The 20,865-nt window shown below is 45.6% G+C and overlaps 9 protein-coding genes across 9 annotated transcripts, besides 1 other annotated feature; 5 read left to right on the top strand and 4 right to left on the bottom strand.

Annotated features, from left to right (window-relative positions):
* Positions 1-473: 473 nt before the first annotated feature.
* TSTA_105660 (sarcosine oxidase, putative) lies at positions 474-1,938 on the top strand (the record flags this gene model as incomplete). Its single annotated transcript, XM_002486548.1, is given in 4 exon segments — positions 474-681; positions 693-1,214; positions 1,338-1,569; positions 1,668-1,938. 4 exon segments carry the CDS (start codon positions 474-476, stop codon positions 1,936-1,938), a joined length of 1,233 nt encoding a protein of 410 aa, XP_002486593.1.
* A 2,590-nt stretch (positions 1,939-4,528) lies between these two features.
* Positions 4,529-6,588, top strand: TSTA_105670 (uncharacterized protein; the record flags this gene model as incomplete). Its single annotated transcript, XM_002486549.1, has 4 exons — positions 4,529-4,792; positions 4,815-5,742; positions 5,868-6,172; positions 6,224-6,588. 2 exons carry the CDS (start codon positions 4,529-4,531, stop codon positions 5,589-5,591), a joined length of 1,041 nt encoding a protein of 346 aa, XP_002486594.1. The 3' UTR covers positions 5,592-5,742; positions 5,868-6,172; positions 6,224-6,588.
* Positions 6,589-6,726: 138 nt separating this feature from the next.
* On the bottom strand, positions 6,727-7,401 carry TSTA_105680 (uncharacterized protein; the record flags this gene model as incomplete). Its single annotated transcript, XM_002486550.1, has 2 exons — positions 6,727-7,050; positions 7,312-7,401. The coding sequence occupies 2 exons, from the start codon at positions 7,399-7,401 to the stop codon at positions 6,727-6,729; spliced, it is 414 nt and encodes a 137-aa protein (XP_002486595.1).
* An 884-nt stretch (positions 7,402-8,285) lies between these two features.
* On the top strand, positions 8,286-9,800 carry TSTA_105690 (uncharacterized protein; the record flags this gene model as incomplete). Its single annotated transcript, XM_002486551.1, has 2 exons — positions 8,286-9,659; positions 9,700-9,800. The coding sequence occupies exons 1-2, from the start codon at positions 8,357-8,359 to the stop codon at positions 9,798-9,800; spliced, it is 1,404 nt and encodes a 467-aa protein (XP_002486596.1). The 5' UTR covers positions 8,286-8,356.
* Positions 9,201-9,234: a microsatellite.
* Positions 9,801-10,860: 1,060 nt separating the features above from the next.
* Positions 10,861-12,294, bottom strand: TSTA_105700 (dimeric dihydrodiol dehydrogenase, putative; the record flags this gene model as incomplete). The annotated part of the gene is made up of 3 exons (XM_002486552.1): positions 10,861-11,936; positions 11,994-12,127; positions 12,188-12,294. The coding sequence occupies 3 exons, from the start codon at positions 12,292-12,294 to the stop codon at positions 10,861-10,863; spliced, it is 1,317 nt and encodes a 438-aa protein (XP_002486597.1).
* Positions 12,295-13,024: 730 nt separating this feature from the next.
* TSTA_105710 (methyltransferase SirN-like, putative) lies at positions 13,025-14,092 on the top strand (the record flags this gene model as incomplete). Its single annotated transcript, XM_002486553.1, has 3 exons — positions 13,025-13,238; positions 13,303-13,848; positions 13,906-14,092. 3 exons carry the CDS (start codon positions 13,025-13,027, stop codon positions 14,061-14,063), a joined length of 918 nt encoding a protein of 305 aa, XP_002486598.1. The 3' UTR covers positions 14,064-14,092.
* A 510-nt stretch (positions 14,093-14,602) lies between these two features.
* Positions 14,603-16,514, bottom strand: TSTA_105720 (cytochrome P450, putative; the record flags this gene model as incomplete). The annotated part of the gene is made up of 5 exons (XM_002486554.1): positions 14,603-15,078; positions 15,138-15,740; positions 15,790-15,858; positions 15,913-16,015; positions 16,080-16,514. 5 exons carry the CDS (start codon positions 16,512-16,514, stop codon positions 14,606-14,608), a joined length of 1,683 nt encoding a protein of 560 aa, XP_002486599.1. The 3' UTR covers positions 14,603-14,605.
* A 573-nt stretch (positions 16,515-17,087) lies between these two features.
* TSTA_105730 (benzoate 4-monooxygenase cytochrome P450, putative) lies at positions 17,088-18,784 on the top strand (the record flags this gene model as incomplete). The annotated part of the gene is made up of 3 exons (XM_002486555.1): positions 17,088-18,155; positions 18,204-18,314; positions 18,371-18,784. 3 exons carry the CDS (start codon positions 17,088-17,090, stop codon positions 18,713-18,715), a joined length of 1,524 nt encoding a protein of 507 aa, XP_002486600.1. The 3' UTR covers positions 18,716-18,784.
* A 158-nt stretch (positions 18,785-18,942) lies between these two features.
* Positions 18,943-20,556, bottom strand: TSTA_105740 (cytochrome P450, putative; the record flags this gene model as incomplete). Its single annotated transcript, XM_002486556.1, has 2 exons — positions 18,943-19,102; positions 19,163-20,556. 2 exons carry the CDS (start codon positions 20,554-20,556, stop codon positions 18,943-18,945), a joined length of 1,554 nt encoding a protein of 517 aa, XP_002486601.1.
* Positions 20,557-20,865: the final 309 nt, after the last annotated feature.

Below are 20,865 nucleotides of genomic sequence, written 5' to 3' on the forward strand. Positions count from 1 at the left end.
ACGGAGAATCAATAACTCAAAGGATTTAGTCTCTCGATCTTATCATACTAATTAGAATATTGAATCAGGCTGTGTGTAGACGACAATTAGGGCTATTTCATACACGGGAACGTATACATCCCTCTAAGCATCCCAGAAGCTAAAAAAAAAGACTAAAATAAAAAGCATTATGCTCGCAGAGAGTTCAAATATTAATCGTTGAAAAATGTGTATTCTGCTACCTTGGTATACTCCAGTAGAATAATATCACAATATGAGTCGAGGAAACAGATACATGCTGACGATTGGTCATAGCCCTAAGTTTACTTCAAACAACACAGCGAGGTCAACAATGTAGGGTAAATCCAGACTAAACCACTAATAAATCAATGCAATCCCAGACATGATACCAGTCGACTGATTTAGCAAGTCCTGTACTGAACGCCATCATCAGAGCTGCTATCAAAGTACTGCGTAGTACCATAAATATAATAATGATCCCGCGTCGCATCACTGTACCAAACGCACTCATCACCACTGGGAGTGTCAGCAGCAGCCTCAGCACGCTGACTCGCATCCTCGGTCCAGTCGTAGCTGGAGTACGTGGTGGTACCAAAGTAGTAGCCATTACAAGTGGTAGCAACGGTGCCGACGGATGGGACAGTGATGTTGTCGCCCCAGAGGATTGTGAATTCGTTCTCGGTGGATGCTAGGCCGCTTGAGATGTCTCCGCTGGCGTGACAGATCCATTCGCCGTAGGGCTCAATTACGGCAATACCGCCTTGTACCCCCAAGCGGGATTCGTCGCCTTCATAATGGACTTTTCTCACGTGCAGATCTGGACAATATTGACGAAATACTTCTGAACGCGAGTAGTGGGTGGGTTGAGGCGAACAAGACTTTACAAAAAGTCATCGATGCAGCCGTTTGCACCGGAGTTGTGAAGCGTATTGAAGCAGAAATTACCAGACTGATTTTTGATGACGATGGGAATGTTTGTACTGGTGCTCGGACTGTAGATGGCCGGATCATCTCAGCAGACTCGATCATCTTGGCGACCGGAGCGGAGACGGCAAAGCTGCTCGTAAAAAGTGTTCCAGAGATTCCAGAGCTCCATGTAGGCAGTCGTCTATCGGCAGCAGGACTCATCACAGGGATCTTAAGACTCAGTCAGAATGAAACGAGCCAGTTACGATCCGCTCCTGCTTTTCTCATCGCTGGAGGTAAATCTCAAGGTAAGATGATCATATCTCCAGACCAATCAACATTATATTGCATAATGGAAAATGAAAAGAGAAAGGGTGTAAACCGGAAAGGCAAAAGGGAAAGAAAAGAAACTAATGGAGCTGGCCATAAAGGAGCAATTATACCGCCCAACACAGAGAATGAACTGAAAATCACATGTGATATCAGTTTTACAAATACGGTCGAGATTTTCAGCAAAGCCTACGTTTCGATGCCTCCAGAGGATTACATGTCAACTTACTCCATTCTGTCGGCTGAAATGAATCGCGCGCTCGCCACTGTTAGAGAGAGTATTCTAGGTGATGGAACAAGGAACCATCATTTTGAGGACTGCCGGATTTGCTGGTAAGTATACACTTGATCTAGTCCCCGTATCTCACCTATCAATAGCAAATCATCTATTTATTTTTCTTTTCCTTTTTCATTGATTCCATTCTTTCTAGGGATGCTATCACGCCTGATCAAGATTTCATTATCAGCGCTCACCCGTACTGCAGGAACTTTTTCATAGCGACTGGAGGATCTTTTCATGCTTGGAAATTCTTGCCCATACTGGGGAAGTATGTAGTGCAGATGCTTGAGGACAGATTAGATCCAGATCTCGCCCAACGCTGGTTTTGGAATCGGGATTTTTCTGCCGCAGCCGCAAATGAGAGAATGATGCCAGTGCGAGAGCTGAGGGATTTGGCCAGTAACCAGGTATTCAGCAGTTGACTTTCACAACACTAGGATCTCGAAGCTGAAGTGTTTGACAAGTCATTGGTTAATTGGAGGCTGTACGTTTTGATCTACAGACAAAATAGGGCAGGGAAAGAGGGGGAAATCGATATGGGAAAGTTTAGCCGAATACCATATTCGCAATTCCAGGCTCTGGCGAGAAGCAACTGAAAAGACTGGAATGGAGAGAAAGATAAAAAAATAATGAAGATCAAAAAACATACAACAGCGTAATTATGGCGGTGCTCACCCAGTCTATTGCTGCTTTAATTCTTGTTGTTTCCGGCCTGGGGGTGAAGCGTTCCACGACGCCCCCGAACACCCTGGAATTGCTTTACAATCTATAACCAGGCAGAACACAACACTGGAAAGATTAGACGAGCATACTTTTACTTAGTGTGTGAATATCGATCTTACACGTCTATGCTCTTGCACCCCAGACGCAGGAGCAGCGCGTCACTGCTCGGAATGGAATTTCTAGTCATTCCTAGCGCGTACGTGCTGAGCCCCTATATAGATAGTTAGGCACCTCTAGTACCCCTACGTTTTCAGGGGATAGTTATAATATTAGGAATCTTTATATACCATAATATTGGGACTTATACTTGTAGGCTCGTTGGACTAGCCTTGCACCAACCCTTGCTTCGTAATCTAGGACTGTGCTAAATCAACACTAATCAGTGAATTTATAGATCAGAATCTTTACTATTGTCCTCTTATTTTAAATACGTGTTGTTTGCTCAATTATAATTTAAATCTTACTTTTAACGCTCCAACACATATATAGAATAACTAATAATATGGCTCCAACTATGGATTATACAAAAAGCTTCAGCGGCAAGGGATATCTTCACGGCTTGGTAATCATCGTAGATTGCTTCACCCTTCGCGATTTCAACCACACCTAGGCTTCATCAGAGCCCACAGTCGGCCCAGGCCCAACCCAGCACGGTATTCTTCAGTTGATCTAGATTTGTCTGAAGAACAGCTAACTATAGCGATTTAAAGATAAGGATTTCTTTTTGAGAAGCTTGGAAAAAAGGCTCTTGCCTTTTATGAATGTAATAGTAGACAAATCCTTATCTATAGCAGACTTAATTACTTAGAAAGTTCGTCCATATTCATCTAGCACTTCCTGTGCTGTCTTGAACACATCTTAAGAGTAAAATTGAATCTGATCATCTCGCTTCAGATGATCGCTAAAATGTTGTGAAATAGTACATATCAGAGAGACATCTTTAGAGAGATACTCAATATTAGACTCTGTTTATTGAACCTTATGATAGAATATGCACAGCCTAAGGACCACAAGTACACTGAGATCAGCTATTTATACGATGCTGCTAATAACACCAACAGTTTCAACACCAGACATGTTCGTTGTATAAATAAAGTTATATTCCGTTACCTCTGTCAGGGTGGCTATCTTCCCATGAGGGAACAAGAAGTCGGAATATGGTAACCTGCCCACGATCTCTTTACCTGCCAGTGTGGCGCAGCATCGCCTGTTCAAACTTAGGGTTTGAAAATCAATAGGTGTATGTACATTTGGGAAGGAGATTTCTGGTGCGACTGTAAAGCACTCACCATGGTGTCTATCTCAAGTCTGAACTTCGTTTTGTGGATATTTTGATTATGGCTAGGTCCCTACAATGCCTACACCCAGCTGGAAATAAGGGACGAGGCCCAGGAGCAGTAGACGGGGTGAGCTTGTGATAGTTAGTCAAACTATGTTTTCTTCCTGAACTTATGCGAGCAGGATGAACCACAACGGCAGCAGTCTGTAGCACTGGCTAAAATTCGGTCCGAACTAGATACAATTTTGGACGCTATCCGACTGATCGATGGCAATTTGCTCAACTCCGAGATCATCAAAGAGATCCGGAACGGTAGTTCATACCAGGCTGTCCTTAACACGGCTAGCTGCATTGTCAGAGCAAAGGGTGGCTTTAAATAGCGTCAGTCTTCCTGGTGCGGTGGTTTCTAGCCACAGGTAAGGTGCTGATTTATGAAAGTGTTACCATATGTATCATTCCTTGGCTAATGAACACTCAGCGCTCTGGATTCATTACATCACTGCCATTTTATCCTGTTATTACCAACAGTGAAAAATTCAAAGGGAAAAAAGAAAATGAGTACACTTGATATTTGTCTACCCTTTCCTTTTCACAATAAAGTCCTGGATTATCTCTTTCTCAGGATATGAATCGTACCAGCTAACTTATCGAATATTACATGACAGTACGACTGTAAGGGATACGCGGATTTGAGTCCGGTCCCCTTTCCATCATCATCCATTGAGATATCTTGGGCACACATGCATGCACTCTTGGCGCCGTACCTGTGTCAGGCGTTTCATATATAACTAAACTTTATATTCCTTCCCTCACGTCTCTTTCTTTATTTATTCAAGTTCTACAGCAACATCTTACAATGAATAGCACAAGGTTCATCTGTGCCAACTGGGGCGCGGAGCAGACAACTTGCCAAAAAGAGGGCAAATACACATGCAAAAATTGTTTCCTTATATTGATCAGCTCATACCTAAATAGCCAGATGGCCTATGAAAAGGAGTTTGTCTTGACATATGTGCTTACAGTATTGCGGTCCAATATGCCAAAAGTCCCACTGGTCCCACCACAAGATTGAATGTAAGTCGGCCCTGGGTAAGGAAACATGGCAGCCCGCCTGGGTTCTTGAAAAAAGAACTCCCGCATTTATTGGTACGGGCATCGGAGAGACTTTTGGAGCGACGAAATACCTTTGGGGTAATGTGCCTGCTTTTGACGTCCTTGAACTGGGATCGAATGAAGGAGAAGAATATGAAGGAGATCTTCGGATCTTATTGCAGGTATGTATTATTACCTGTCTAGTCTGGAGGCTCATTTGAAACTGAAATATCTTTGCCAATAGCTTCTGGAGACCTTCGTAATCTTATCAAGACGATTGCCCGTCTTCCGAGCAGCTACAACCACCTTCTCGAAGTCACGTTAAATGACAGAGATTTTGAAATCGTGGCCCGCAATCTGATTCTGCTTCTTGTTGCACTAGTTGTCGGAAATTCTCATGAGGCTGTTGATTGCATCATTCACCTGTGGTACTCGACTCTCGTGCGTGAATCAGATATTCGCATTCTTCAAGATCGTATACAGCCTCTGATCGAGGAAGTCTGTGAAAAGACCAAAAACAAGTCACCTGGAACTCTTCTTGGAAAGACTTGGACATTTGCCCATTGCTCGCTGAGAGTTGTCATCGAGCAATCATCATGGAATCGCCTTTTACAGATTTTCAACAAACCATCAGGCTTGACAGCCGAGCAGGCACTGAAAATTCGCGCAACTAACACCCTAGCCTTTTCAAGGAGAGACTATCGCGACCGATATATGTCCTGCCTTTCCCCTATCGAGCGAGTCTCTTTTCACAAGTTTCGCCAGGATGGCCTTTTGCTTCCGTTCGGATTCCCGCGCCTGGATTTTAGGGCGCCAAACCCGTGCGTCAGCGGAACAAGTAAATTTTCAAAAGTGATACTGACACGAAATAGGACATTCTTCCAGACGGCTGATACCTGGCCGATGAAATACAGTGCAAACTCTCTTGATGGGTGGTCATTAAAAGAGGTTTTGAATACGACAAGCGGAGGCAACTGCTGATACCTACGGCAAATTATTCTTTTACCTTCGCGGTCTACTTTACTCCTTTTTGAATCGAGTTTCTAGCTCAAGTATCTCCTTCCGACTTCTTCACCTTGATGCCTCTTCCCTTCCTGGTAGTCTTGATAGTGATTCTTTTAGCCGCATTGATGTAAGTGCTTAACACTGTCAAATCCGCTCTGCACTCCCACCGACTGCGCATCTTTCAACGATAGGAACCACAATTTTCTGACATGTCATGCGTACATATATCACGAGACTAATATCCCTACGCAGGTGTCAAACATCTCGGATATAGGCTGGCTAGGAATTCACCGTACATTACATTTGATGATTCCCCTACTTCAAAATCCGGTGCAGAACCCACATGCCACCATGATAACCCTTTTCATGAATGCAGTTGATGAGAGCTTGACCGATGATGATAGAATGCAGGGCCTTCCTCTCCATAGTCGAGCAACGAGGGATATACTCAGATATCTCCCTCCAAAAGGAGCAAGAAATTCCACATACGATCCTGCGATTATCAAGTTCAATGTTGGTCGGGACCTTGTGACAACCTACAACCACGTTTTTGATAGGTAAGTATGATTCTGACGAAGCAGCCAGGCTTTGCCTTACTGTTATTATAGGTTCCTAAAGGACTTTGAATTCCACACCGCTGGTCATGTATTCGGCGCAATGATGAAAGGAAAACATACTATCGTCGAGAAATGGCCCTACAGGCTAAAACTACGACCCGGCCAGCCAGGAGCTCAAGATGAGTTTGACCGCTGCATGAGAGAAAGTGTTTCAGGGAAGGAACGCTATGTGGAGTGGAAGAGAATCCATCAGGGCCTGCTCTGAAAAATGTGTGTTACATTTCCGTTGCACTATTGTCAAGGCCGGGAAACCTTGGAAGGATATAAATCCAAGTCATTTTGTGTAGAAGAATTCTGTTTTAATTCTTCAGATAGGTCTCCAAATCTGAATATTGGATAGCTCGATATGTCTACTCTACAAAGCTTTTTGATTACGTATGGCATGCTCTAAAATAGAGACTAAACTTCTCTCCACATGAGGAGTTGCTTTTCCGTCATTTCCTAGTCGATATCGATTCCCTTAGATTGTTGGTGAAGTTTATGTGAACGATCGTTCAATACAGAAGCCATGACTGTAGTATCCTCCAACCGAGCGCGTCGGTCACTAAATACTTTTCGGCTTTCACGCGTTCAACCTTCTTTAAAACCTTTTGCCAGTATGCACCAGGTGCAAGGACCACGTCTGGTTCCGTGACTTTTGTAACTGTTCGGTTGTTCAGTTTAACCTTCCAGTCAATGAGATAATGGAGATAGATTGGCGGATGCTCATCATAAGTCTTATCCATGTCCCATGAAGAGATGAAACATAATTGATCAGATTTGGCTTCTCGCTGTGAAGGATACTCCAGGAATGTGCTGGGTGCGGCGAGGACGTTGCGCTGAAATTACCTGGGGTGAGGGCATATAGAAGGTCGTTATCCCATGAATCATGGGTTAGTTTCGGAGCCACATCGTTGCGCGGGTAGTGGGGCCGCAGCTGACAGGCTCAAAAGAATATGACTAGCAGCTGCATACGTGTAACTTAAACGAGCTGGCGATGATTCAGTCACTACTTCAGTGTCCAGGCTACCCAGCATGGATTCTCATGCTCCGCTATTCTCGGTGGATAAATGCATTGTATAGAATGCGTACAGACTTACCTTGGGCCTACCAGAAATTAGGATATGAAGCGGGCTGCAGCCGATGATCCTAGCGCTTACGTTAAAGTTATGGGACACGAGCCAATCCATAATGCAAAAGGTCAGTTAGACTAAGTTAGCTAGATTTCACGCCCTATTTAGAAATCCGTAGCGCATCGTCAACCGGTTTTTTAGCCCTAGTTTAACTTTAGGCTCACTTAGTTTGCTGATGCCTGCAGTCATCAGCTAACCCCTCACGAATCCTCAGAGCTTGGGGCCATAAAGATAAGATTCACTAACAAGCAGGATCCAATGCTGGAAATATGAGATCAGAGCTATAGACTTCTAAATCCGGGGATATAGGCTATTATAGTATAGTATGAATTGTTCGAGCCAGCATTTGAAGTAGCTGCTCGAAAGGATGTTCTTCATACGTATATGAAGACTTCATGCTCTAGGCCATTAATAATAGCAACGAAGTCTGCCCACACTCTTTCATTCGCAACTTCTGCATAGTGTTGGAACTAAGATGAGTTTCTGCTGACTGATATACGCGCCCGCTTCAAGGAATTTTGATATTGGGTAACCAATACTGAAGAGCGCTATCAAATACGCCGAGATAGCCTCTGGCACTAATCAATTGAATATCCCCGACGCTTTCCATAAGACCATATAACTAATTAGGCTTGATGATACTCTGATAGCAATTCTTCAGCTGGCTAGCTTGCTGAGCTAAATATTTTATGTGATAGGAGCATGGCACTGATTGTACTTATCAGTCATTTCCTGCCAATAATGATCAACCCAAGGATTACACCTCACCCCACAACCTCATGTTTGTCAGATTTAGCACGTCGATTCTAATTTTCAAGCGCATCCATTCGCGCTCATTGCTCGGCCGCCGGCGGGTTTTCTTTGACCCCCGCCCCCAAAGGTGTCTGGGTCTGGCCCATTCTTCCCATAATCACAGCTTGAATATCATCACAAAACGCAGGAAACCTTCAGTCGGTCAAGCAGGTCGTTATATCAGATATCACCAATATATCGTGAATAAGAAGTCACTGCAATGGCTTCTACTACACCTTTGACCCGATCCGCCTGCGATCGATGCCATGCCAAAAAAGTCCGCTGCGTATTAAATCGACACCAAAGCAAATGCGAGGGATGCTTAATCCATAACATTCGATGTGTCTTCAGCAGTCCCGGCCGAAGTGGACGCCCGCCCTATTCTTCCAGGCAAACCGATGAAAGCTCAAGTGACTCGACAAGCTCATCAGCCACAGCAGCAGCAGGAGCATCTGCCAATTCAAACACACAGACGGACCTTAGAGACGGCCTCGGTAGCTCGACAATATCTCTATCTCAACTCGATAACGAAACGTCGGCTTTGGGCCATGGATTCCCCCAAAATATAGAGTGTACAATGGACGAGCCCTACCTCTATACCCAATTTGAATCGGACTGTGAGGTTTTTGGGAGTCAACACCAACCTCCAGATGTGATTATGCAGGAGATCCTGCAAAACTCCGATTTGATTGGTCTGAATGCGGATCAAATGGCAGCTTCTGGCCCCGGCCTAACAACAGAAAACATCGGATCTCTAACCGAGACCATGCGATTGCTGCATGTCATCCAGCAGCGTCTATATGAGGAAAGGGCAGTCATGAATGTATCCGTAACCACAACCTCAATATTTCCAGGTCATGCAGCCAAGGCACCGGACTATGGAATCTTCTTCCAACTGATCGACCAAATGCACGATATTCTACAAAAATGGGTTGACAATTTCCTCTCCAACGGTGCAACCCAGCCTTGCGACTTGACGGCTTCTATGTCATTCACAACGGCTTTAGCGACCGTCTTAGAAGTATATGAGCTCGTAGCTCGATGTGGCATTCTCATGCTATCTCCATCACCACCACCATCATCATCATCATCATCATCCCTGTCAGCAGGTAGCGAGGCTGTTTCTTCTTCTGCACCTGCAACCGGTAGGCATCGTTCTTCTGCGTCGGATGTGGATAAGCCTGGTGCAGTCCAGGACTTGGGTCGGCGTGGATCACAACATTTCATGACCTCGTCATCTGGATCTCTACCCACATCTGATTCCGTCAACAACCAGGGCAGAGTGTGGGTTGGAAGCTTCTCTCCATCTCAAGAGATCTCGCAACGCATTCTTGCATGTGTGCTCGATCACCAGATATCCATATCCCAGAAACTGTTCACCCAGGCACGACGGCAATTTTTCGTACAGGCACAGGGGAGTGAAACACTCCCTCAATCGTCTCCGCAACCCTGTTACGCTTTGCTGCAGCTTCTAGAACATCTGCAGGAACGCTTGGCCAAGATAAAATCTGTTGCGTTGGCTAGTATGTCCCAAGTAAAGTCTCATATGGATATTGCAAATAGCAAGTAAGCGTTTTCAATGGGCTTGGACCAAGTTACCCACCAGGTTCAAGGTGTCCAAGCGATTCGTGGGTGTGAATACAACAGCACACAAGATAACATAGATGTGTAAATAAACATCTCATAACAGGCTGTCTACAAGGAATCTTACTGCAACTGAAATGAGACTGTGCTCGGTGGGTTTGTTCATTTTTGATAGACCGCACATGTACATTCATCCTTGAATCAACAACCCGCCGGCTCCCTGCCTTCCTAGGAGAACTACCTGAGATTAAGAGACCTCACTATCAACTCCATGTCCGAGTCTGAAAACTTATTAACCTTAGCACCAGGTACCATACTACGTACATATGTCAAGCGCTAAAGCCTGAAAATCATACTTCGGCACTTTTGAACCTCGCAAAGAACGAATTATCAAAATGCTTCTGCTCGCAACCACGGTCGTCATTCAATCTTTTATTCAACCTGACGATTCACGTACAGAATCTACTGAAAACGAGGTGATGCGGAGCCTCATACCGCTCCGGTATCGAAACCACAGTTCAAGGGGGGAAAAGGGGTCGAGGGGCAACACTCTGCGTCAGTCGAGCTTTCGTGAATGGCTTCACAGATTGGGTTATATTATATGAAGGTATTGCGTCTTTACATGGGTTGATTTTATTTTTGAGTTTCGTCGCTTCACACTCGTTTCCATTGACGACGATCTATGAGCCTGGTAGCGACGAGGCTGTGTTATTCATGTATTCATCTTCAAATCAGTTTTACATCGAAAGTGATTCTACGCACGTAGCGCTATGCCACTATAGTCATTGTAGCTGTGACTGACGTTGTAGGTGCTAGGTATCACGTTCCTACAACCTCGAATTTCGGATCGTACTTTGGTGAATCACAAGTATAGCCTTCTTCCTGAGTAAGATTCTTGCCTTACTTGGGGGTTTTCAATATTTAGAAGATATTGGCAGGCTCCTTTTCGACTTGGAGAATGCTTTAACGCTTAGAAGAATGGTATGCCGAATAGAATTTCTCCCTATGTCTAGAGTCCATCATATTGCGGTTGGTATACAATTTGGTCCACGATCCTTCAATGCATCTAATAATATGATCTCTTTAAAGCCATCTTCACGCGTCCGGCAAAAAGAAAAAAAAGGTTCATGTTGTTGAGACTCACTCTTTTAATCCATCATCAATATCGAATGTAGAGGTTGGCCGCAATTTCAAATCTCCCTTTCTGTACGTCTCGTCAATGACCTCCATCTGACTGATACTATCTTCTCTACTAATCCACAACCCATTGCCGTGACGAGCCTTAATGCGATTAACAAACTCTTCGAGCTGATAGCGATAAGTGGTCCACCATTCCATACCATGGCAATCCTCTGAATCTCCAGGCCAGGTATAAGCCTTAACGTTCTTTCTTTCTACCCATGACCTCAGGTCTTCTGAACCAAGCCTGATTATGTGCTTATCCTCGATTGTAATACAGTGGTAAACGTGTGGAAAGATATGATTATAGAGTGTGACGACGCGTTGAACTAAGTGTTTCTCCCCATGAGTGGTATGGTCATCAATAAGCTTCTCTTCCAATTCGGCCGTGCATTTGGGCCACCCAATGCTGGGCCAATTTTGAGTCCAAGAACGAGGAAGCAACGGCCAGCCACCCCTTGAGTTCATGTCTGCGACCACATGACCGATTGCTCCAGTTTGAGATATGTAGGACGCCGAAACTGCTTCATCGACCTGCTCGGGATTTTCTCCCTCAACGGGGGATGTGGTGCTGGAATGCTCATGTGTACGGAATACCACACTTTGCACTCTGGGATGTGGATCATCTAGCATTTGCCGAACGTGGGATATATTATATGCCGCAAAATCCATCAGACATCCTCCAGCTAAAGAATACTTGAACCGTATGTCGTTGTCTGGAAAGTTGCCCTTAGGCATAAAAGACTGGCTATACACGTTTTTAATTGGACCGGCGGAGGGATCGTTGTGGATAAGGTCAAGGAATGTTTGCCATGCCGGATGGAATCGGTAATGAAACGCTTCGAGTAATACAGGTGCGTCACAGGCAGTAACAAGCGGGTGGTCGAAAAGTTTCTTAGCTTCGATAGCATTGGACGTGGATGGCTTCTCAAGAAGAACGTGCTTCCCAGCCTTGAGGGCACGTAGAGCCCATTCAAAATGATGTGAATTGGGTAATGCAAGGTACACACAAGAGATCGAAGGGTCATTTATGACATCTCACTCAGTTTTTCAGCATGTCGTAAGTTGGGACTGGATGTGTAGTTATAGCATACCGTCATATGTGTCGTGAACAACAGGTATATTATGCTTCTTTGCATAGATGTTCGCTCTATTCCGATCTCGTGCAGCCACGCAGTAGATGATCACTTCAGGGTGTGATCTGGCAGGCAATATCACCGCCTCAGGTCTACATTTGATGTCACTTTCAGCTGTCGTTAGATCTTTTCAGCAGGAGATAGATACATACGCAATATTTGATGCCCCCAACAGCCCGATTCGTAGTGCATCATGTTCCTTGACAACGAGGGGAGGTGAAATTGAACCTAGATAGAGGCGGCGAAAGAAACTCGACATGACGTAAGGTGACAATGCAAATCTCTTAGTGCCAGGTGGTACTCATTTGCTCTCGGATTCAATGAACTTTTGAGCCGGTGGACGACCGAACTGGAGAAGCTAAAGCAGCGACTAAGTAAGAGGTGACTTTCAATGCTCATGTACGGGGGCATACATCGAATAGCCAGACTAATCAGTAGATTGGGCAAGAAGAAAATTGTTGAAATGATCAAGTAGAGTTTATCCTGAAACCAGAGTCTTTTTGGTGCAGTAGTAAATCTAACAAAAACGGGCGTTGGCCATGACGGTCACTCCTCTTTCTAATTCAGATCCAATCAGAATATCTCCTAGTGGCTCAGGCTGCATTTGCTATTGATTCATGTGCTCAAAGATTTCACCGTTCGGGCCTTTTCTTATTCAGAGTTGGTTTTATTTTTCGACTGCTTCCACCGAGACGATAGGTACCTAGAAGAAACCCGCCGAGCCTAACCCACGAATAGTTACGTTCGGCTTTCCTGGTACCTGAAAACCGAACATGTTTCCCATGTGGACGCTGGAATCTATATTTGTCGTACCTGATCACGGTGAGATACATTTCCAGAACCCTTTGAAGTGTTTCCTACATAAATTCGCGAAATTGCAAAGCGAGAGTTTCTAGATTTATTGTTGATAAAGCTTATGGTACCAGTCGCGTTCATATACAGACTTAACGAGCTTTGTTATTACTTTAACTCGCAACCTAGACTACACCATGGCCACCATGACTGAGACCTCGAACATTGCCAACAGCCAGGGCATGGACGCCCTCATGGAGGACGCTCAGCGCCGCGGTTTTCAGGAGGAGATTGACCGTCTGACAGACAACCACCGTGTATACACTGACGCTGCTGGCGGCAAGCTCTCTTTCGCCCCGATTGACTGGCAACAGCCCGGTCTTCGAATTCTTGATTCTGCCACCGCTGATGGTGTGTGGTTTTCTCCCAAGTCCGGTGATGATTGTTCAGACTGATGAGAATAAATTTACTACAGGAATCTGGCTCCAGGACCTCCGCAAAGAGATTGGACCTGCCGCCGAGAAGCAGACCTTCATCGGCACAGATCTGGTAACAGATCTGTTTCCAAATCCCCCGCCTGAGGGCATCCAATTTGTCAAGCAATCCATCACAGAGCCCTGGCCTCAGGACTGGAAGGAAAGTTTCGACCTGGTCCACCAGCGTCAGGTCTTGGGGTTCTGCGGTAATTTTGGCCTCGACCAAGCTGTTCGCAACCTGTGCGAGCTGGCCAAACCCGGTGGTTATGTTGAGCTGATTGAGCTTGATTGCGACCAAAGCGTGCTTAAGGAAGGGTCCGTTGCTCAAGAGTTCTTCCGTCTGCTTGAACAGATTTGGCAGATTAAGAAAATGGGCGGTAACTTTGGTCCCAATTTGAAGGATTGGATGGTGGAGTCTGGGCTGGAAGATGTTCAACAAACTCTGTTGCATTGCAAAGTCGGCGCCCAAGCTAAGCCTGAGCTGCGCAAGGCCAGCATCAACGGTGCATCTGGCGCTGGTCCTATGATCGTCGCATTGGCCAAGAGTAAGTTCCTGCACTCCTGAAGGGAAATATGACTAGATGTATTAACCATTGTGATAGCCTTGCCGGAGCTTCAGGGATTCACCGATGAGCAGCTTGACACTCTCAATGACCGTATTCGCAAAGAATTGGAGGAGGTTGGCTGCGAGTATCAGAGCTTTTCTGTCATTGGCCGAGTCCCTGCTGGTGGCCTACCTCCTTACAAGAAGGACACCTAAGTCTATGTATTCGTTTATAGTCAAGACCATTAAATAAGAATGTAGATGCCTCTGTATGAGAACTGCGCTACAAAGTATGCTCCGACAACATTTGCTCATGGGCCAGCGTATATATATCTATGCGGGTACTTAATTTATACATAAATTGTGGCATCTGATAGTGAACGCTACGATAAAACGTTGCTCTTCTTTCTCGTTCCTCTTCTCTGTTATGTTGGCTTTGGAATTCGAGACATATCTCATCCGTACATGGCATCATATGCTCCATACTCTTAGAGCAGTCATCATAGCCATGCTTCAATATCTTAAGACCAAGTCCTTCCTCTATTACATTAGGGAACCCAAGAAGTACATTTCACCTTTAAAATCGAATTCACGAACTCAGTAGTCATAACATAGTGAAGCAGACGTTTAGTTCCACACTGAAAGATATATATGATTGAAAAGCACATATTACCTAAAGTGGGCTAAAGAGTCCTCTTTCACAATAAGGAAAGTATTTGCGAATATATTCAAGACCTTGTATTGTCACAAGAGAGCACTCATTTCACTGGCAAATCACGAACATCAATCTCTTCTTTCCCAGCCAATGCTTCCAGATGATAGTCTCTCCTTCGGATCTCGACCTTAGCAACAGGATCACAACCAATTGTGAGTCCAAATTGAAAGATTTTCGGTTCCACGCCTGGCGCTAGTCTCCAGTTATATTTGAGCAAAATATGGCATAATGCGACTTTGACTTCATTCGACGCAAAGAATCGCCCGGGACAGGCGTGTTTGCCGTGTCCGAATCCCAGATGTTGTGGCGAAGTAGTAACAAAGTGGGCATCACCATCCTTACCAGCACCAAGCTCATCTCTCATACGCAGGAAACGATAACCATCATATTCATTGGGGGAGGGATAGTACGCAGGATCACGCATGCGGTGAGAGGAGATGGCGATGCGGGTGCCTTTGGGAAGGTGAACACCGCCGGCGAGATCGATGTCCTTGAGTGCTTCACGGTGCATGGCAACTACTCAAAACAGTCAATTTTGTTGATGCTCTGTATAATCGGGTAGAAGGATAACAAACCAAGTCCAATAGGTCGCAGGCGTTGAGTCTCCTTACACACGCTGTCGAGCAGTCGCATCTTGTATAACGAGAGTTTGTCCCATCCATCTTCCTTCAAGACAGCTGCAATCTCGGCACGCAGCGGTTCGATGTACTCCGGATGCTGTGCGAGGTCAAGTAATATTTGAGTGAGGAAGTCCGAAGTAGTATGAATTGCAGCCACGGCCATGGCCAGCTGGAACGTTGCCATATCGAAGCCGACGTCTTGTTCGATCTCTTCACACCATTCAATAGCATCGTCGAATTTTGGAATTGGCTCGCCACGGCGTCTGGCCTCTTCCTTTATCTTCTTGCGTTCCGCAAGCACCGGCTCGACGATAGCGCGTGCCTTCTTTACATCGGAGCGAACCTTGATGCTTAACGGCAAAATTCGATGTACGAGAGGGCGAATGGGCTTTGGAAACATGCGAACCATGTCAGCAGCTAGGAAACAGGTCATAGCGTAATCTGCTGTTATCTTCTGCCATTCGGGATTTCGACATAAAATCTCACCCGTGAAGACACGAGCGGAGATACGCGAGACAATCTTGACAATTTCGTCCTTGAGGATAATTGTATGCCATTCTAATCACTTCGTTACAACATTGTATTATAGACAGGATTGTATGTATACCTTTTTGGTCCGTGAATACGTCTTGCAGAGTAAGAGCGGTTTCATTGGAGAGAGGAGCAGTCACTTTGGCTTTGGGAAATAATCAGTCACGGCATCTCTATCGAAGAGCTATCGAGAACATACACAGAAACTGGGTCAGACGCGTTCGAATGACATGACGCAGGACGGTCTTGTGCAGATTTTCCTCTTTGAATACGTCTAAACCGGGAAGATGGGCTTGAAAGTTCTGTGAATCAGATCAGCCTTCCATATGAAGCTCCTTGGGTGGAACACGCATGATCACTAATAACCTTCTCTACAACACGATCAAAACTAAGGTCGTCGCTATTGCGAATCTCGTTGGCATAGTCAGGCGGAAGAATGGTCATATCACCAAAGTCGGTCAATATACGGTAGGGTTGGTCCGGTGCTTCAGCAATTCGTTTCTCTAATATCTTTCTGACTCCGAATATGAAATCCCATTTTGACTTCCATGCGGTGACATCCCAGAACTTTCTGGGATTTTGTAGCGGGTAATCGGTATGAGGAAAGTCTTCTTCCTGGACAAGGGCTAATATGCAAATGAAAGCAATCAGTCCCGTGACGACCCATGGAACTGGAATACCCCAAAGAGTAGTCATATTTGTAAATGGCATTGCGATGACTTTCTTCAACTGGGGTAGTTGAGCCCACGATGGTAGCGAGCCTGTTATCTGCGCCGCCATAACTGTGAGATTTCGAGCCATGTTGGTTTCGACCATATTGGCGTGTTCGTCTCGATATCCTTTCAAGGTAGACATCACAATTAAAACATATAAATTCAGAGAAGAACGCTGGGGTACTCTAGAACAAGCTACGCATAATCTTGGCCTACCTTGTATTAGTTTTTACGCCGAAGAGCGGGCCACAGTGGCTCTTTACGCGGTATGGTACGTATCTCGGCCACAGCTCGAGTACACCGGCTGTATCAGGGCCATGGATGAAGAAATTCATAGCATCCGAGATCTCAGGCTTGTCGTATCTCCCCGCAAGGGAACCCTCCGACGGGACTATTGCGTAAATTACTGTATTTATGGGGTATATCCTGGTTCGAGACGGTAATGTACGTAGATGGGGGCCAAATATGTAACTCATTTATGTACTGGATATCGAGCTCAGTCTGACAGGCACTGTTTTAAAGAGTAGGTTAAAGCTGGTTTTTTGCACCTATACATATAGCCGTACGTGCGAGGTATATGTATTTGGACTACAAGCCCGAACATTTGAACCCAAACCGAAACTCACAAATAGCCACCAACGCCTCCGACAATTGATTCGCAATGTCTTCCTTTGAGGGAGGCTTGCGTGTCATTGAATGGGGTATAGCTTCCTTTATTCTGTACTCGTTGTTCACTGGGGTATATAGGCTTTTTCTATCACCCATCTCCCATATTCCAGGCCCGAAGCTGGCTGCACTCACGTACTTCTATGAGTTTTATTACGACGCTATCTGCAAAGGCCGCTACCTCTGGAAAATCCAAGAATTGCACCAGCAGTATGGACCAATTGTGAGGATTAACCCGCGCGAAGTGCACATCAACGATGTCGATTTCTATGACCAGATATATGCCAGTGGGCCTCAGCACCCGCGCAACAAGCTCCGATTCATGGCCACGCATGATGAAAGCATGTTCGATACTTACGACGCTGATATGCACCGTTACCGCCGGGCCGCTATGTCTGTCTCGTTCTCGAAGAGCTCGATACGAGCGCTCGAGCCTGTCATTCGCAGAACAGTAGAACAATTGTGTTCACGTATAAGGGCACTTGTTGGGACGGGTGCTGTTGTCAATATGAAGGAGCTCTATAGTGGGCTCACTATGGATGTCATCGGCCAATACTGTTTTGGCGAAAGCATGGACAACCTCAAGCAAGAGCAATTCGGCAAGGCTTTCCTTGATTTTTTCCACCAGATGCCGCAGGGTCATCCAATCGGCCGGATGTTTCCCTGGCTGTTTGACGTTTTGCAAAAGATTCCTATCGGAATACTGGCCAAAATTGATCCAGGGCTTCAGCCACTGGCGGACTACGATAAAAAAATCTCAAGTCAGATCAATTCAGTGTTGCAAAAAAGTAAACACGACAATATTCGTACGGTTTTTCATGAGATGCGCGATAGTAAACACCTTCCACCAGATGAAAAGACCCTAGAACGGTTCAAAGCCGAAGCCGCAATATTCCTTGGTGCTGGCACAGAGACTACTGCTTCAGCGCTGACGACTATCAGCTACTATCTGTTAGAGAATCCTGGTATGCTTCTACGTCTACGTGCAGAGCTCGGGAGCGGTATTCCGAACGGGAGCAATGAGCCTCTTACGCTCGCGCGATTAGAACCACTTCCTTATCTTGTAAGTTTCTAGGACAATTTACCAGCCGAAAACTGACAAGATCATTAGTCCGCTGTGATACAAGAAGGAATTCGCCTCTCTTTTGGTGTTCCTGGCCGACTTCCTCGCTATTCGCCTAAGGAAACCCTAATTTACAATGGCTACACATTGCCAGCTGCTGTAAGTTAGAATCCACGTCTGCGTTTCTGCTCTTTTTTAGCCAACAAATCCTTTAGACAGTAATGAGTGAGTCCTCCTACCTCATTCATACAAATAAAGAGTTGTATCCGGACCCTTTCGCATTCAGACCGGAGCGTTGGCTTGACGGAAAAATCTCCGCCTCCAACTTTGTGCCCTTCTCTCGTGGAGCACGCATGTGCATTGGTATAAACCTCGCTTATGCAGAGCTGTATTTGACACTTGCCGCGGTATTCACGAGCTTCGATTTCGAGCTGATTGGTACCACTAAGCGAGATGTTGAAATTCGGCACGACTTTTTCGTGGGAATGCCTGCTCTTGAAAGCCAAGGAGTAAGGGTTAAGGTCTTGCAGGAGCGTCGGATCAATGATGGGCATTGCTGACGTTGATATCATAATGTTATAACGAGTATAGGATGGATATTTTTGTGAAAAGTCAAAGTGAATAGATATCTCTTGACTAGCTAGATTCTGCGAATGAACGTTGATAATCGTCCATTTGACAAGTCTAAACAACCCCGGAATGAACCTTGGATCAACTAGCCGACTTCTATGTACAAGTAGCTAATGATCTCAATCATAAACACATCAATACGCTTATTCACTTCCGGTTAATGACGTGCCAACTTGACTCTTGCCCATAGAGGAGGCTTCTGCCTCGTGCTATATGTAACTTGACCTTTCAACCAGTTCTCCGACTCGGGGGTCAATTCGATATCAAAACGATATAGCATTTTGCACAAGGCAATACGCAGGGTGTAGAAACTCAATCTTTGAGAAGTCAATCTCTGTCCCGTAAATGAAGAAAGGGGGTTCAGTGAACACACTCACTCTTGTCCAAAACAGCTCTGAGGACCGACACTAAAAGGATGCAAAGTGGTCCTCTTATCATCATTGAATAGGCTCGGGCGACCACTTTCTGATGGTAACCATCGTTCCGGTATAAAGTCATATGGTTTGGCAAAATTCTCCGTAAGATAATAACCGACCTGATGAAGCATATTCACCGTTGTTCTACCAGGGACATACTGACCAGCAATCACTGCACCCCCGACGGGGACCTGGCGATCTGTGCCTGTAGCAGCAGGTGAATAGCATCGAATTGATTCTTGTAAGCAGGCTTCAAGGTAAGGCAGAGCTCTCTGCGAGTGTTGGACCCGCTCCATATTAATATCACTTTCCGAGGAGAAATAGGACCGCACTTCAAGTAGTAGGCGTTGGCGAATTGCGGCGCTTTCGGCACGAAATATAAAGTACACGAACCCGATAAGAACAGTCGGCATAGCCTCACAGCCACCGAGCATCAGGAAAGGGGCGAATTCGCGCAGTAGATCTCTGGGCATGGCTCCCTGCTTGGTGCCGTCACCGTCTAGAATCAGTTGAAGCATGTCGTCCCGCGGAGTCGTGAGCGAGACACGGCGATCGAAACGGTCAAATATTGGCTGCATGAACGCGTCTCGCTCTTTTCCTCCCCAACGACGAATAGCAAACAGCAAGATCTTGTGAATATATGGAAAGCGGTTCAACACAGCGAGAATGGTGACACCTTTTCCAAAGCGTTCAAAGGAATGCACCCATGGGCGGAAAGTCTCCTCTTTGTACAAATGCAAACTTTCGCCCAAGAACAAGTCTGCAATCAAGTCACATATGAGGAAACTGCACATATCTCGCATATCGATTGGACGCCGACTTCCCTCTTCTGTCGCAGTCAAAAATTCTTCAACATGCCTGTTGATCATGCCTTCCAGTTTCCTAACGTTCTCTCCTTTGAGAGCCGGAACCATGGCTCTTCGCATAATCGCATGAGTCTGCCCGCTACGCGGTTTAGCAGGATCAGGGTTGACAATGTCTCCTCCTACGAGAGCAGCGAGACGAGGATCTTTGGCCATGCCATCTTTTGCATACTTGCTCGAACCACATATATCAGCCCAGCCACGTTCGTCGGTTACAGTGATTGCTCCGGGAGAGACGCGCACAATGCCACCGTATTTCTGATGCAGATCTACCAGGATAGGTACCTGTTTTCCCGACGCTGTCGCAATCAAATAGGGGATGTTTGATACGGCCCAGAGACGGGGGCCTGGAAACGCAGCAAGCGGACTGAAATAGATTTCATATACGTAGCTTACTAAACAAGATATGACGATGAAGAGAAGAAAGAGAAGGCCATATTGCACAGTAGCAGAATCGGATCCAGCTTGGACGGCGATGTTCATCCACTCCATTGGTGACCTGAGGACCGAGGATTCCATGGAACTTTTTACTAGAAGACCAGAATGGTTGAAATAGCAGATTGGATGTTGCAGAAATGAATAACGTGTGATCCAGGAATGATGTTTGGTTGTCAGTGTCACACTTATTTTCTCATAATCTCGAATAGATAGTGAGGTCTCCGTGTTGATGTAAAATTTCAAAGTCTGCAACAGTGAAATACAATTACCGTTCTTCAGAACGGGTTCTCCCTTCGCTCGGAGGGTTCATGAATGATGCCGGCTGACCAGGAACCCCCCGAAACACGCTTCCCCCACGGTACG

Source organism: Talaromyces stipitatus, genomic scaffold (genome assembly GCF_000003125.1).
Source record: "Talaromyces stipitatus ATCC 10500 scf_1105507295511 genomic scaffold, whole genome shotgun sequence".
In the NCBI taxonomy this organism is placed as follows: domain Eukaryota; kingdom Fungi; phylum Ascomycota; class Eurotiomycetes; order Eurotiales; family Trichocomaceae; genus Talaromyces; species Talaromyces stipitatus.